Raw genomic sequence first — 15,590 nt, forward strand, 5'->3', positions numbered from 1 at the left:
AGCAGCATCCTGGAGGGGAGCAGGATGCAGATAGGAAACACTGGCTGAGACTGACATGGCAAATATTTAAAGGATAGGTTCACAATTGTGCAAGTCTGTTAAAATAACATGCATGTGTCCATATGAACAGTAAAAAAGAATTTCCTCCCTATAGGCTAAGAATTATTCTTCTTTTTCATACTGGGTATTAAAAGATCAGATTTAAATATGCTTTCATTGTATGTGATACATACAATCCTGGTGTTAAAAATTATATTTAAAAGTTGATGTGAAGCTTATATGAGGTTTCATCAGTCTGAATTAGTCATATCAAGTGGATATCTGACACATTTACAGTCTTTTTAGCATCAAATTCCCTCTTTGTGTTTTTCCTGTTGAGCTGTGGTGGAAGTATAAGATAAGATAAGATAAGATAAACTTTTATGGATCCCACAGTGGGGAAAATTCACCGCTACAGCAGCTCAAAAAGATAGGAGAAAAACAATTAAAAAAACATATGTATACAAAAAAGGACCTTAAAGTGCAGGAGTGCACATCAGGGAAAAAAACTTACAAAAAGAGGGACTTTGGCACAAAACACACTGTAACGTTGAAAGATATCTACTTGAATTGACTCATTCAGACGGCTGAAGCTCCATATTAGCTTCAGATCAACTTTTAAATACATTTTGGCACAGAAGGAGGACTGTGGATTTTGTCCTCCATCACTCACATATACTGTAAGTGCATTATGAAGGAATCTTCTAATGGTCAGTATGCCATATTTTTTTTTCCCTCTTTGTGTTTCCTCAAACAGTATTTCCTTGGGAGTATAGTAACACAAAGAGGGACATTAGCAATAAAAAGACTGTAACGTTTTTTCATTATGAAGGGATCCTCTAATGTTCAAGATTATAATAAGAAAATGTGGGCTTCTGATTGTTTTAAGACATTTGAAAAACTATAAAACTATAAAAAAAAATAAATGAATATGTGCACCCAGGTTAAAATTATCAGTGGGTAAAGGGTCTGTCAGCATTAATAACAGCTGCATAATACATGCATTGTGCTTTGTAGAAATGTATTTAAACCTTTTCTTTTTAAAGCATTAGTGCATTATCATTCCCAGGACTGGACAGTTATTTTTGCAGTACCGTCTTATAATGTAATAAAGTTTTGTTTTTTTGTTTTTTTCTACAGCAAAAAAAGTTTGTAAGGTCACATTCATATTGGAAACAAATACAAATTGGAATTCAATTATGACTATCGGGAATAATAATAATAATAGCTTTTTATGATGATTGAAAGAATATTTCCGTTTGATAACATTGTTTTCCTTATCAGTGACACCTGATGACTCTTCACTGACGACACGCCCCACATTCAGTATCAATGGTGCATTTCACATCAGCTGACGGTAGCTCTGCAGCTCTGCAGCTCTGCCTGCTTCTCTAAACAAGATGAGGAAATTAATTGTGTTGCTCCTTTTGTCTCACGTTGCATCCCCAGGTAATATCACATTATAATCCTAACTGTTATTCCCGCTGTTGCTGTAAAAGTTGCTTTATCTAGTCTTCTATCTGTCTTGTTTATGGCGCTGCAAGAAAGTTTCGCTTTCAGTTTTTTCAGTCATATCATTGAACTTACAATGTCATCACATATGTGTATTTGAAAATGCAATATATTAAGTTGGTGCATTACAAAGTATATGTATGCCTCTGCCATACTATGAGTTTACTTTGTAAATGTAGTTATGATCACTACTAAAATAGGTTCATGTTGCTAGGAGACCGCCATATGTCGTTAAATGCATTCACTCAAACGACCAGTGCAGTCCAATGCTAACCCTAACCTTAACCCTATGCTGTTTACATTTTGGTATGACTATCAGCATTTTATATTAATGCACAGTAGCTTTTCTTACAGTATAATAGTTTTTTTTTAAATTTTTATTTGAGCTGCAAATGTTCAAGGTTCAAGGTTTCTTAATCTGTGCCCTAAAGCTAATATGCTGATTCAGCAATCCAACATTAAAAACAAGTTAAAACACATCAAAACAAATGCATTAAAACAAATATCATAGTATCAAACATAGTATTAAAGTATAAAAACTCCTGAAAGTTATATATATATTTATTATTTTTTACTAAACTAAACTAAAGAAATGTATAAAATATCATTAAAATCCTGAAAACCTTCTTTATCCTACAGTGAAACACTCCCTGAAATATTTCCTCACTGCATCTTCTGGAGTGCCAAACTTCCCAGAGTTTGTGGGCGCAGCGATGGTTGATGAAGTCCAGGTGGGTTACTGCGACAGCAACATCAAGACAGCAGAACCCAAACAGGACTGGATGAAAAGATTAATAAAGGACGACCCACAGCACCTGCAGTGGTATGCTTTGAAGTGTTTTGGTAATCAGCAGGTCTTCAGAGCCAACATTGACAGCTTGAAGCAGCGCCTAAATGAAACTAGAGGTACGGTTTACTAATCAAATGATTTCTCATTCTGCTCTAAGATGTAGCCTTACCTCTCCATGTTTTTGCCATTACTATTAGCTTTGATCAGCCAAAATCAGCCAAAATCCACATCCCAAACACTCAATGAGTGAGACTGGAAAATGACAGTGGCTTAATTAAATGATTTACTGATGGATGGACCAGTTAAAGGACATGGACATCTCAAAAGTATTGGGTTTGTATCTTAAACCTGATATGTGTGTCATAGATGTCTGCTGTTGTCCAAAAATGATTGAAAACACATCAATAAGCTGCACTGCTGCTCAGCATGACATAGAATAGAATAGAAAGCTTTATTGTCATTATATTAAACATATAATGAGATTACAGGTGCCACTCCATTTGTACTTTTAAGACAATAAAAAAACAAAACACAAATGCCGCTATGGTCTATGTTACATGTTCCTTCACCAGATATTAGACCTTGCAGCCATTTATCAGCAAACTACTGGAGTCATTCTCTTTGTGGCACAGGAACATGTGACCCAGTGCCGAAGTTTGGTTTACTGATATGTTTTTAGTATTCTTTGGACAGCAATAGAAATCTTTGGCACAGAGGAATTACATATATCAGCCTTTGGATAATCACAATACTTAGATACTTACTTACTAGCAGATCAATCTATTGTTGGTTTGGGTCTGCACGTGAGATTTGTTGATAATAAGAATATGAAAATCACCAACCGTGTCCTTTAACGAAACACAGACCATCTTCTAGTTGTGAGAACAGTGTTGTTGGTGATGTGGGTCTGTTGGTTCATCATGTGTCCCCGTCATTCCTCTCTTGTCTACTAGAAGTCCTCAGGGTGTTCCTGCCTTTGCTACTAAAGTCATATTTAGTCCAAAATCAGCCTTGCATTGGGTGGATCTCACTCTGTTTCCCAGCAGTCTCTGCCTCTCTGTCTCTCTCTGAGTCGTCCACACTGTCCAGATGATGATTGGCTGTGAGTGGTTTCCATCCAGCCAATAACAGCAGAAGGTGTAGATGTTGTGTTTTGGTGTCTTTGGTGAATCTGTGTGCCTCTCTGGTGAAGCTGCTATATCTCTATCTCTCTCATTCAGGCTCCCACATTTTACAGAGGATGAACGGCTGTGAATGGGACGATGAAACAGGAGAGATTACTGGTTTTAATCAGTACGGTTATGATGGAGAAGACTTCATTGCACTGGACCTGAAGACACTGACATGGATCGCTCCAAAACCGCAGGCCGTCATCACCAAACTAAGATGGGATACTGAGAAAGCTCGGTTAGAATACAATAAGAACTACTACATTCACAAATGCCCTGAGTGGCTGAAGAAGTATGTGCAATACGGGAAGAGCTTTCTGCAGAGAACAGGTAGAGTTACTGTACATGACCAGATGTAAAGCTGTATATGGACACAACATGCAAGTGGTTTTTCTGTTTCAAATGAATATTTACCTTCACATGAAAATAAAAACAATATATATCTATTTCTATCTGCCTCTCTCCAGAGCTTCCCTCAGTGTATCTCCTCCAGAAGACTCCCTCCTCTCCAGTCAGCTGCTTCGCTACAGGTTTCTACCCTGACAGAGTCATGATGTTCTGGAGGAAAGATGGAGAGGAGTTTCATGAAGATGTGGAACGTGGAGAGATCCTCCCCAACCATGATGGATCCTTCCAGATGAGTGTGGACCTGTATCTTTCATCAGTCACACCTGAAGACTGGAGGAGGTATGAATGTGTGTTTCAGCTCTCTGGTGTGAAGGACGACATCATCACCAAACTGGACAAAGCTGTGATCAGAACTAACTGGGGTAAGACCTGTTACCTCTGTCAAAGTTGTGGTGCATATAGTGCCACCATGAGGCTTCTGTTTCAAGTTATGTCAAGTATTTCAAGTATGTAAAGTACTGACATCTACTCAGAGAGATCCTGCAGAGTTTCATGGCTAGATGGTGCTATTGAGTCCATGGTAAATAACTGATGTTATACGCAAAGGAACAGTCAGATTTTGGAGCAGATTGCACCACCATGTAGCTGTTTTGCTTTTATCTCCTAAACTTAGAGGTGCAGAAGCAAAGTTCTTACCTTATGCATTTCTTGGTTGCTTGGTGGTACAGATTGCTGCAAGTGAACAACTGTACCCTTTTAAAAATAACTCTTTGCTTTTCATTATCTAAACCAATTTTTTTCTTTTGATATTGATTGAAAATACTGTTAACTCTGTTTGAATGTTAATAAAAGCTGAAATGAAAGTTGGTTTAGAGAACAATCCCCAGAACTGAAGCATTAACATTTTCAGGACCATGACCTGTTACATTTCAGCAATGTGAATGAACCCAAATGTTTTGTTCTGGATCCAGTTCCCCCCTCAGACTTCCCTGTTGGTCCCGTCGTTGGAGGTGTTGTAGGACTGCTGCTCCTGTTGGCCGTCTGCATCGCTGGATTTTTCATCTGGGGACGAAACTATCACGGTGAGAAACAATAATGATGTACTCCACTAATGAATAAAGTGATAGTGTTAGTGATTTAGTGATAGTCTAACATATAGCTTCACATTTTGTGTGGTACTTTTGTTAAATGAATCCATTTGTTTGATATTTTAAGTAATAATAAAGCACAAAATAGTTTTTTCCTTTAATATGAATAATTTTCTAACCTTATCTCATCTGTATTTCAGGGTTCCAGCTTGCTAACAGTAAGTATTTTACCTTCAAGTATTTTAATTGATCCTCTTTTTCACTCTGTCGATGAAAGACTAATTTCTTGTTCACTATAAAACCAAACATTCCTCATTATGTGTAGACTGTTTTTGGGCACGGTTTTACTGTTGGTATTTATTTACCATTTATCTTGACAGGGGGACCATGACGATTAGAAGAGGATTCTGAACTCTAGTGTCTCAGAAGTCAACAACATCAAATATTTTCTTCATAAAGAGAGGTGATGTTAATGATTTAGCTTTAACTGTTGGCCATCAGTCCCCTCTCAGTGGGACTGTGATGGTGCTGAGTACCCTGGACAGCTCCAGGATCAGGACTCTGAACAGCAGCAGTAAGAGTCACCACCTCCCCTCTTCACACTCTGACTTTCTTGACTCTGAAGCTGCAGCGACAAATAACAGTCATGGAGATACTCTGTAGGAATATATTTACACACTTTGTATTTGTTTCCAGTGCATCTGTCACATGTACTTTCTTTACTTTAAAATTCACTTCCAGAATTTCATCTTTTTCCATCTGTGAACGAAAGCTGTGACCTCGGATCTGTTCTCCATGAGGTCTGAAGCAAAGGCAGCTACAGTGTGAGACAGAAAATGCATCATGTTGAAAGTTTTATATGCATCAGTGTGAGGAAGAGAAACAGGGAGAAATTTAAAAAAAAGGAGATGACATTTTCTGATATTCTGATACTTTCATCGATACACCATATCATTAAAAAGATGGAAGGAAAGATGGAAGAAAGGGAAGAAGGACAGAAGAAAGTAAGGAAGGAAAAGAAGGAAGGGAATAAGAAGGGAAGGAAAAAAAGACAGACAAAACGAAGGACAGACAGGCAGACGGAAGGAAGGAAGAAAAGAAAGAAGGACAGAAGGAAGAAAGGGAGGAAGGAAGGAAAGAAGGATGGACAGAAAGAAGAAAGGGAGGAAGGGCAGATGGAGGGAAGAAAAGAGGGAAGAAAGGAAAATAGGAATGATGGACAGACAGACAGAAGGAAGAAAGGACATATGGAAGGAAGGAAAAGAAGATAGGAAGGAAAATGGGCCGGATTGGACCCCTCGGCAGATTCATAAATCTGTTTACTTCATTTTATTGTCAGGGAATAGAATTAACTTTTTAAATTATCATGTTGTTTAATCGTCCCTTTATTTTGTCCCTTAACATATTAACATTTATCTGTCTTATATTTATTATTTAAGCTTTGAGTAAATTGAGAATATGAGTTATCATTATAACTGCTGATTCAGGCGGTGTTTTAAGCTTGTATAGCGCTTTGGTCAACCGAGGTTGTTTTAAATGTATTATATGAATAAACTTTGACTTGACTTGACGTCTGTTAAATGTCAAAGTAAGTCAAGTAAAGTAGTTACTGATTATGTTTCTGTTGATCAACTAATTGACCAATCCACTAATCCTAGCATCACTGTTGTTATAAGTGCATTGTATTAAGTATCTGATCTGAGGATTGCTTGGATGAGAGAGTTTTACTGATGCTGACAGCCGGTATGACTGCCCTGCGGTCTTGGTGAGAGACATAAAAGTATGAGGCAGAACCACAATCTTGATAACAACTAGGTCAGATGTTGTTCACCACTCTATATTTAAACATGTATCAAATAAAAAGTGTGCAGGCTCTCCCTTCTCTGTTGTCTGTTGTGTCTTTCTCTTAAAAAACTCCAAATAAACACTAATATTGGTAATTAACACTACAAATGCCAACAGTACAAACAATGATGCTGCATCAGTTTAGCAAGGGAATATATTTATGAAGTTTATGATACGTAAGTATTAGTCAAATAGTTAGTTGGCACAGTTCTCACTTTTCACTGCAGTTGACAGGAAGTGGTCGGTTTGCAACAGACAGGCTAGTTCACACCTTAAAAAAGCAAACAGTTTAACACTTAAACTGCTGCAATTTTACACCTGGATTTACATGTTACTGACTTTTCAATATACAATTTTCACTGAGTAAATAACTCCCAACCTACACTATTATTAAATGATTATTAACATCTAATCATTAACATGACTCCAATTAAACAGTAAAATGTAAACATCCCATACATTTTATATATAGACCTACTTATTTGTATCTTTAATTTGGTTGTTTTACTTAATGAAGTTCCTTTGTTTAAATGGTTGCCATGGTGCGGTCTCTCTTTTTGTTATGACTTCCTGAGTCAGGTCATACCACTGTGCAGATTCCTTTGTTGCTCCTCCTGAAACAAGCTACACTATAGTACACTAACATGTTGATATAATACTGATAAATGTACTACAAGGCTTTCTTTGGTTATAACAGAATTTCTCAGTCGTTATCCAGCATGCTAACAGCAAACACCTGACACTGAGGATTTATTGTAATATGGATTTAAATATTTACACATTTTAAATGTAATACATATTGCATACAGTGAAAGCATATTTGAGGGGAATATCACCCATAGAGTCCATTGAGAGCTCTGCTTGTGCTAACTAGTGTTATATCATCATAACCCTCATTTAGTACAGTCTATTTATTGATGCATATTGTGTTTGGTAGTGTAATGTGTGTAAAAGTCGCCTGCCCATGAATATGTTCATTATTAAATTAATTATTATAATTAATTATAAAACTAAAATACAATTTATTTGTGGCAAATGCTTCGTTAGAAATTAGCTTTTATCTAAATTCATCAGACACAAAACGTGGGCGGGACACATTCTTCAGTATTTTTCCAGACAAGTTTCAACTTTGGTTTATTCACTGCTGAGCATCACACCAGGTTCATCTCTCCAGATCAGCTCGACTTCTTTATCAGAACAAGATGAAGATTTTATTTTTATTGCTCCACTTTTTTTACGTCGTCTCTCCAAGTAAGATCACACTTTATTCATTTTTCACTTCACATTCATATATGTGGAGCATATTCTAAAATGATTACCTTATGAGGTGTTAATTTCCTTTAATCTGTGGTGAACAGTGTATTTTTGCACCAGGAAATGGTACACAGCTCTATGGGGGAAGACAAAACTTAAATTAAAAACACCACAACAACTGGTCAGCTCTTAAAGGATAGATTCATAATTGTGCAAGCCTTAAAACTAATTTCAGTCGCCTGTATGAACAGTGACAGGGGTTTTCCTTCTCCTGTTCATACTGGCTATTAAAAGATCTCCTTCAAATGTGCTTCCAGCCATTTTGTACAAAAAATATATTTAAAAGTTAATCTGAAGCTGAGTTGGTCAGTGACGCATTTACAGTCTTTTTAGCATCAAATTCCCTCTTTGTGTTTCCTTGTTGAGCTGTGGTGGAAGTATAGTAACAAAAAGAGGGACTTTGGCACTAAAAACACTGTAACGTTGAAACATTTGGACAGTTAAAGCTTCATATTAGATTCAGATCAACTTTTAAATACACAGGAGGACTGTGGATTTAGTCCTCCATCACTTCCATTCTAAGTACATTATGAAGGGATCTTGTAATGGTCAGTATGAACAGGAGGAATGATTACAGCAAGAAAAAAAAAATGTGAGCCCATCTTTTAAATTCATAATAGTTCGTCATGAGCTCAGCATGAACTGTACAACACACCCAATGAAGGGATCTTCTAATGGTCAGTATGAACAATGAAAAATATGTTTCAGTGTTCATTTGGGAAACTGACTGTTACTTTAAGACAGACTTCAACATTTTGGATCCTCCCCTTCAACTCAGTGTATTTGCTGAGGCACAGACTAAGCACTTCCTCTATGTAGACTATATAACGGGAGTGACATCACAGACTTAATACTGAGCTTCCACTTCACGTTTAAATCAAAATAAAATAATAAGCAACATTAACGTTGCAATACACATAACATAAAACTCTTAGAGGATATCAATTTCTACTTTGTTTGCATACTACCCACAACAGAAGCATAATTATGGGGTATGTGGGAACCTAAAATCTGGGTGAATATCTGACACAAATGATCTCCTCTAGATAATAATACTTGATTATTTCAATTGTATGAAAATGTCTTTCTATGTTTTATGATCGAGAAATGTAATGCAAAAAGGATGTAAAACCTGTAATGAATAAATCCTGAAAACCCTATTTATCCTACAGGAACACACTCCCTAAAGGTTTTCCTGACTAGATCTTCTGAAGTTTCAAACCTCCCAGAGTTTGTGAGTGTTGCGATGGTTGATGATGTTGAAGTGGCCTACTGCGACAGTAACAACCAGACAGCAGAGTCCAAACAGGACTGGATGAAAAAAATAATAGAAGATACAAAACCAAATGATTTTATTGCAGAGTGTCTGACAAGCCAACGCTTCGTCAACGAAACCATTGACATGCTGATGCAGCTATTTAACCACGGTGGAGGTATATTTACTGTATTCTTTTTACTTGACTTTTATGGTACTTGTATTTTCTCATACTTTGTTTATTTTGATTGTTATGCAGCACAACATCAAGGCATATTTCTTGTATGTGTATATTATTCATGTACCCTCAGTCCAAAGCCGTGTTTGACTTGTTTAATAACAGGCAACCCAGTCTCATATTAAAATGTGTACATATTACTTTCACGATAATGATTTAAACTGTAAGATGCCTAAGTTTTCTGCAAAAAAACCCCAACAAAAAACAAAATAAACAAAATGGCTGCCACTCCTTTTACTGTCAAACATTTCAGATTCGTTCACACTGTTGCTGCCATCAATCTCACTCTGGTTTACTGCAGTCTGTGTCTCTGTCTCCCTCCCAGGTGTTCACACTCTCCAGAGCATTGGTGGCTGTGATTGGGACAATGAGACTGGACACATTAATGGATTTCTTCAGCTTGGCTATGATGGAGAAGACTTCATGTCTTTTAATCCGCAGACAGAGACATGGATCGTTCAAAAACAACAGGCTGTCACCATCATACAGGAGATCAACGTTGACAAAGCTATGACAAAGTACTTACTCACCCAGGAGTGCCCTGACTTTCTGAAGAAGAGTGTGAACTACGGCAGGAACTCTCTGATGAGAACAGGTAGAATTACATGAATGATGTAGTTTCATGTATAGTATGTCTATACAGTCTCTATTGTACAGTAACATTAGAATGAATGTGAAGCAACAGCTGTCCTTCTCATATGGCTCTAACCCATGTCACAGCTTTTTGCTCATGGCTGAGAGGGTGTTTCCATTTGAAAAACCTGTAAGGGAATACAGGTGGAGTTATCCTTTAAAATGAAGTGGTAAAACACAAAATGACAAGACACTGTGGTGGTATTCATACACCTATTGGTGAAACCAGACTGGTCTGCCAGTTCCACCATGTGAACAATTTAACAATGAGAGTTTGAATTAACTGAAAAAGAGAAAAACACTGGACAGTTTCATTTGAAATCCATATTTTGGCTACTGCAAAAAAAAGAAGACCTTTTTTAACTACTTTCTCTGATTTACACTGGGCACACAGACTGTCTTGCTCTCTCTCTCTCTCCAGATTTTCCCTCAGTGTCTCTCCTCCAGAAGACTCCCTCCTCTCCAGTCAGCTGCTTCGCTACAGGTTTCTACCCTGACAGAGTCATGATGTTCTGGAGGAAAGATGGAGAGGAGCTTCATGAGAACGTGGAACCTGGAGAGATCCTCCCCAACCATGATGGATCCTTCCAGATGAATGTTGACCTGAACCTTTCATCAGTCACACCTGAAGACTGGAGGAGGTACGAATGTGTGTTTCATCTCTCTGGTGTGAAGGACGACATCATCACCAAACTGGATAAAGCTGTGATCAGAACCAACTGGGGTAAGACTGGAATCAGAAGTAATGGCGGTAGGAAATAAACAACATTTGTGACTAATGGTGTCCAGCTTAGTCATGATTTTCAATCTCAGGTCAGTCACCCTTGTATTAAGGGTATCTGTGTTGTATGGGCTTTTTGACTAGAGTCAAGCTCGAGCTGCCAACCATAAAAAGACACTAAAACCCACATAGTATTGATAAGTTCCAGCAATGTAAGTGAGCCTGAAGTGCAAATCTTCTCTTGTTTTAGTTTCACGTGCTCCTTCAAATTTCCCTGCTGGTCCCGTCATTATTAGAGCTGCTGTAGTCCTGCTCCTCAAACTCCTCCTGGTATTCTGCATCACAGCAACACATATCTACATCTGGAAAATTACAAAAAACGGTGAGACAAAAAAGTAACTCCATATTATTGTATGTTCTGTGTTAAGCCCATAAAATGTAAATATCTCAAATAAATTGACATTTCTAGTGATTCTTCCTGCTATCCTTTAATACATTTCCAAATCTCACTAATAATAATAACCCCTCATTATTATTTTCTGGTTTCAAGTTGCATAACATAATTTCTTTTTTTTTTTTTACTCATGTTTGTGTCTTATTTACCACAAACAATATAAGCTAATTCCCTGCATATGTGAACACCAGTTAGGTCAGTAATTCACTTTGACTGTCTGATCATTTGTCTTGACAGGAAAACAGCCTGAAGGTTAAAAGAAGATGCTGAACTCTACTTAGCGAGGAGTCAACAGGATCAAACATTGTCTCAGAGAGCGTCTTTCTCAACAGACAATCATCTGGACAGAGCTGATGCTTCTAAATGCAGCTTAAAGTTATGTTTATTCATGCACTATCAATATGTGAGTGTGTAAAATAGTGAACTCCTGTATATCTTTACTGTGTGCTTTTTAAAAAAACTCAGTGTGTTTCTACACAATGTTTTTATGTTTTTAGTCAAATGAATGCTTCGTACATTGTACATATAGGAGGACTGATGGAGGTCACACAAATTCATGCCACAATTTGTGTTTTATTGTGCTTGTAGAAAAAATATTAAACAAATTACAGCAATTATATTTGAGCCTGAGTTTCAGTAACTCGCCACTAGAGAGCAACATCATCCTAAAAAACTCTGCTGTGAGAGAGAAGCAAGTTATTAAAGATAAATGTGTTCTAATGTGATGAAGGATCTATTTTACATGGGGTTTAATAACCCAGACAGAAGCACATCTGTAGGGAAATACATTGCGTTGAAAATGTAATAGGCATCATTTAGTTAAATTCAGTTCCTTTCATTATATAATAGATCTAAGGGATGGTAACTGAAGAAGGATAAAATAGATATATGTGAGGAAGAGACATGAATAATTAAAGAGAAAAGGTAATTTTATAATCCATACATAGATACAGTAAAATAAATCAATGCAGCAAAATTGATTAATGGAAAAAAACATGAAGCTAATTTGAAGTTATAATTTAATCAATAATAATTCAACAGAAAATAATAATAATAACAACAACAACAACAACAACAACAACAACAACAACAACAATAATAATAAATAGGAAATGACTGTTGGACTGAGCACCAGCCGAATATTTTGGAAGACATTAAAGTAATCTTGATGTCAGAGAGGAGTGGGCAGTAAAAAAAAATCCCCTGCTGACATGGAAAATGTATTTTTATGAAGCGCTTTACACTTGATTATGACTGATTTTAATGTTCAACAAATGTTAAGTCTGTCTTAGAACAGTCAGATACCCATATGAACTTCGAGATTTCCTTCAAATGCCCTAAAATGTCAGTCAAATTTTTGTGCAAAAATGTATTGAATATTTTATCTGAAGAGTTAGTCAAATATAATGTATATTGTTTCAGTAGATATTGTCTTCTGTCCAGCTACAGTGAAAGCATTGTAACAAAAACATGGAATTTGGCACAAAAATAAGATCTTGATTTGACTCATTTGTACGGCTGAAGATTCACATTAGCTTCAAATAAACAAAAAGAGGGCTGTTTTTTTTTACTCTCATTATTTACATTGTAAGTGCATTATGAAGGGATCTTATAATAGTCAGTAAGAACGGGAGGAATGATTACAGCAAGAAAAACATGTCAATATTCATTTGGACATCTGACTACTTTTTCAGGACAGACTTAATAAAATTGTGACCCTATTCTTCAACAAGAAAAATAAAGTTAATCATCATCATCATTATTATTAACTCTTCAAGTAAGGAACTGCACATTTCCAGTGTGTCACATGAGCAGTCATACAAGCCCAGACAAAGAGCTCTGGTGGCAGCGGACAGGAACAGCTAACAGCTTCATATCGAACAGAAAATGTGTCAAATTAATGTTGAACACAGAGTGGAGCTCATTCAAATAGGCTCTAATAATACTGATTACAACAACATGTCCTCATAATTAAACAACCACACAGGTCGATTGTACTCAAGAATGACCCATAGGAACATTTTCTAATAGGCCACCTCTATATCTATACTTTCCAAGTGTTACAAATCACTGTTATGGTGTGAGAACGCTGTGGTTAAGGTCTGGTTGTGTTTAGACACAAAAAACACTTGGTTGGGGTTGGTGTGGGTTGAGGATAATACCATAGAAATAAAATATGCCTATTCATGATTACTACTTCCTTAAAGTTAGTCATTACTTCCTTAAATGTTTGTCGTTTGTCTTCATGGCAGCAGTAAACACCAAGCAAAACTGTCCCAACACAACTTGACACTTGCAGTTGGAAACAGGAAGTGAACAGCAGCTAGATTCACCTAAAATCATCTATCCAAGCAACCCAGTTCCTCTGAGCATGAATATTTGAACTTTTTAAGGTCCAAGAGAGAATGCGCTGCCATCACAAGATCATTTGATCATTTTTGACATTTGTTCTGATCCTTAATGAACATGTCATTTTCCCACCACATCTAAATATATGACTATTATTTAAAAATAATATGACATATGACACCCATAACAATATATGACTATATATTTTCATACATTTTCACAATTATTATACATTTGTGAATGAAATTAATTAAATGTCAGGAGAACCAAATGGCTTAATGTACATCCAGCCATAATCAAGTTTGCTTGAACTGCTCGTAGAATATGAAATCACAGACTGTGATTCATTTTTAGTGTTTTTGTTTTTAGTGTTTAATGTATATTTAGAATTTTCTGAATATTTACAACACAAAAATGTGTGTATTCATGGAAATGACAGTTTATGAACATGGATGTTGTGTGTATTTTACTGTGTTGAAAACAGTAGAACATTTTATTTAAAATATTTTTGTTAAACTAAAAAATAATAGCCAGTCAAAAATGTAAGCAATAAATGAATAATAATGTATGATTATTATCATTATTATTATTGTTAATATTATTGTTGTTGTTGTCCTCCATCATCATCATAATGGACATTTGGTAAAAGTGCTTGTACTCTATGAACCAACCCTGAGCTGTCACTTAATAATAATAATAATAATATAATAATAATAATAGCAGTTATAATTACAATGGCCACTAGATGGCGTCTGTAACTCCAACATAACAATAGGTGATTTTTGGCGTCTGAATTTATGACCATAAATGTCTTTTTTGGGGGGTGAAGGCCAGATTATAAATGTGGTAGTGAAGTTGAATTTGTATCTGTCAAAGTTAAGCCCTTGAACACCTGTGAGAGTCTCTTACGGTGACCAGGAAGTGCAAAACAACAATACAAAATGTGAAACACGTTTCAAAGTTTGAGACAAATTTACATTTTGGAAAACGTTTGAACATCATAAAAAAAATACATTAGCAAAACACTTTTACCAATCCCGAAAGAAATGTACATTTTAGAAAACAAATAAGATGCGAAAAACTTTAACAAATGACACAAACCGAATAAGGGAAAGTACATACCAGACGTGATATAGAAGTGATAAAGTGAGGGGTGACAGTCTGTACCAGTCCACTAGTATGTTTACTCAGCGGTTTAATAAACCATACACATACGTATATGTGTATGAACTAAGCTTCTGCTCTCATGCTGTGAATGAGTTTTCTTCTTCTCTCGACAATTTCACAACTAATTTCTTACTGACTCTACAGCACCACTTGGTGACGGAATTTATACAACGCTTAAAGCTACTCTTCTTGCATTTCACACAGGCGGGGAGTTCGGGTCCTCTGAAATGAGGCCAACGTAGTAGTAAGTAACTAAAAACTGCATTCTATCAAAAGGCCACCAGGGGGCGACCGTTTTGGTGTCAAAAGGACTTCCGTCTCTATACAAGTCAATGGAGAATTCACCAATTTCTCACTTGATTTCTAACCTCAGTAAACGTTTTCAAAATGTGTTTATGGTCTCAATCGCTAGTTTAAAGTCTTCTTCAATGCAGTATGATGTTCATTTGTGAAATGTTGGCCTCCCTGATTTTATATTTGACGATAAAGCAGGGTATGCATTAGGGCGTGGCTACGTCGTGATTGACAGGTTGATTGTTTCACAGGTTCATGAGGGCGCCTCATGCTCCTCCTGATGCCCATATAAGTAGAATACGTGTTTTTTTTTACCCGGCATGCACCTGAAATTTTCAAGCTGGCGCTGCCCAGATCCGATACTATTCGCTTCC

The 15,590-nt window shown here is 36.5% G+C and overlaps 2 protein-coding genes across 2 annotated transcripts; both read left to right on the plus strand.

The window, feature by feature from the left end:
* The first annotated feature begins 1,382 nt into the window (after positions 1-1,382).
* Positions 1,383-5,370, plus strand: LOC133996496 (major histocompatibility complex class I-related gene protein-like). The gene is made up of 7 exons (XM_062436083.1): positions 1,383-1,488; positions 2,191-2,457; positions 3,562-3,840; positions 3,978-4,280; positions 4,842-4,940; positions 5,147-5,164; positions 5,327-5,370. The coding sequence occupies exons 1-7, from the start codon at positions 1,440-1,442 to the stop codon at positions 5,335-5,337; spliced, it is 1,026 nt and encodes a 341-aa protein (XP_062292067.1). The 5' UTR covers positions 1,383-1,439; the 3' UTR covers positions 5,338-5,370.
* A 4,354-nt stretch (positions 5,371-9,724) lies between these two features.
* On the plus strand, positions 9,725-10,993 carry LOC133995869 (major histocompatibility complex class I-related gene protein-like). Its single transcript, XM_062435382.1, has 3 exons — positions 9,725-9,761; positions 9,924-10,193; positions 10,653-10,993. Exons 1-3 carry the CDS (start codon positions 9,725-9,727, stop codon positions 10,991-10,993), a joined length of 648 nt encoding a protein of 215 aa, XP_062291366.1.
* Positions 10,994-15,590: the final 4,597 nt, after the last annotated feature.

Source organism: Scomber scombrus, chromosome 16 (genome assembly GCF_963691925.1).
Source record: "Scomber scombrus chromosome 16, fScoSco1.1, whole genome shotgun sequence".
NCBI classification, from domain to species: Eukaryota; Metazoa; Chordata; class Actinopteri; order Scombriformes; family Scombridae; genus Scomber; species Scomber scombrus.

Excerpts from the sequence above, each read along its gene's own strand:
- LOC133996496 (XM_062436083.1), top strand. The coding sequence starts at position 1,440 with ATGAGGAAATTAATTGTGTTGCTCCTTTTGTCTCACGTTGCATCCCCA. Across the intron at positions 2,458-3,561 it reads GCGCCTAAATGAAACTAGAG|GCTCCCACATTTTACAGAGG; the intron begins GTACGGTTTACT and ends TCTCTCATTCAG. Across the intron at positions 4,281-4,841 it reads TGTGATCAGAACTAACTGGG|ACTTCCCTGTTGGTCCCGTC; the intron begins GTAAGACCTGTT and ends TTCCCCCCTCAG.
- LOC133995869 (XM_062435382.1), top strand. The coding sequence starts at position 9,725 with ATGTGTACATATTACTTTCACGATAATGATTTAAACT. Across the intron at positions 9,762-9,923 it reads TCACGATAATGATTTAAACT|GTGTTCACACTCTCCAGAGC; the intron begins GTAAGATGCCTA and ends TCTCCCTCCCAG. Across the intron at positions 10,194-10,652 it reads GAACTCTCTGATGAGAACAG|ATTTTCCCTCAGTGTCTCTC; the intron begins GTAGAATTACAT and ends CTCTCTCTCCAG.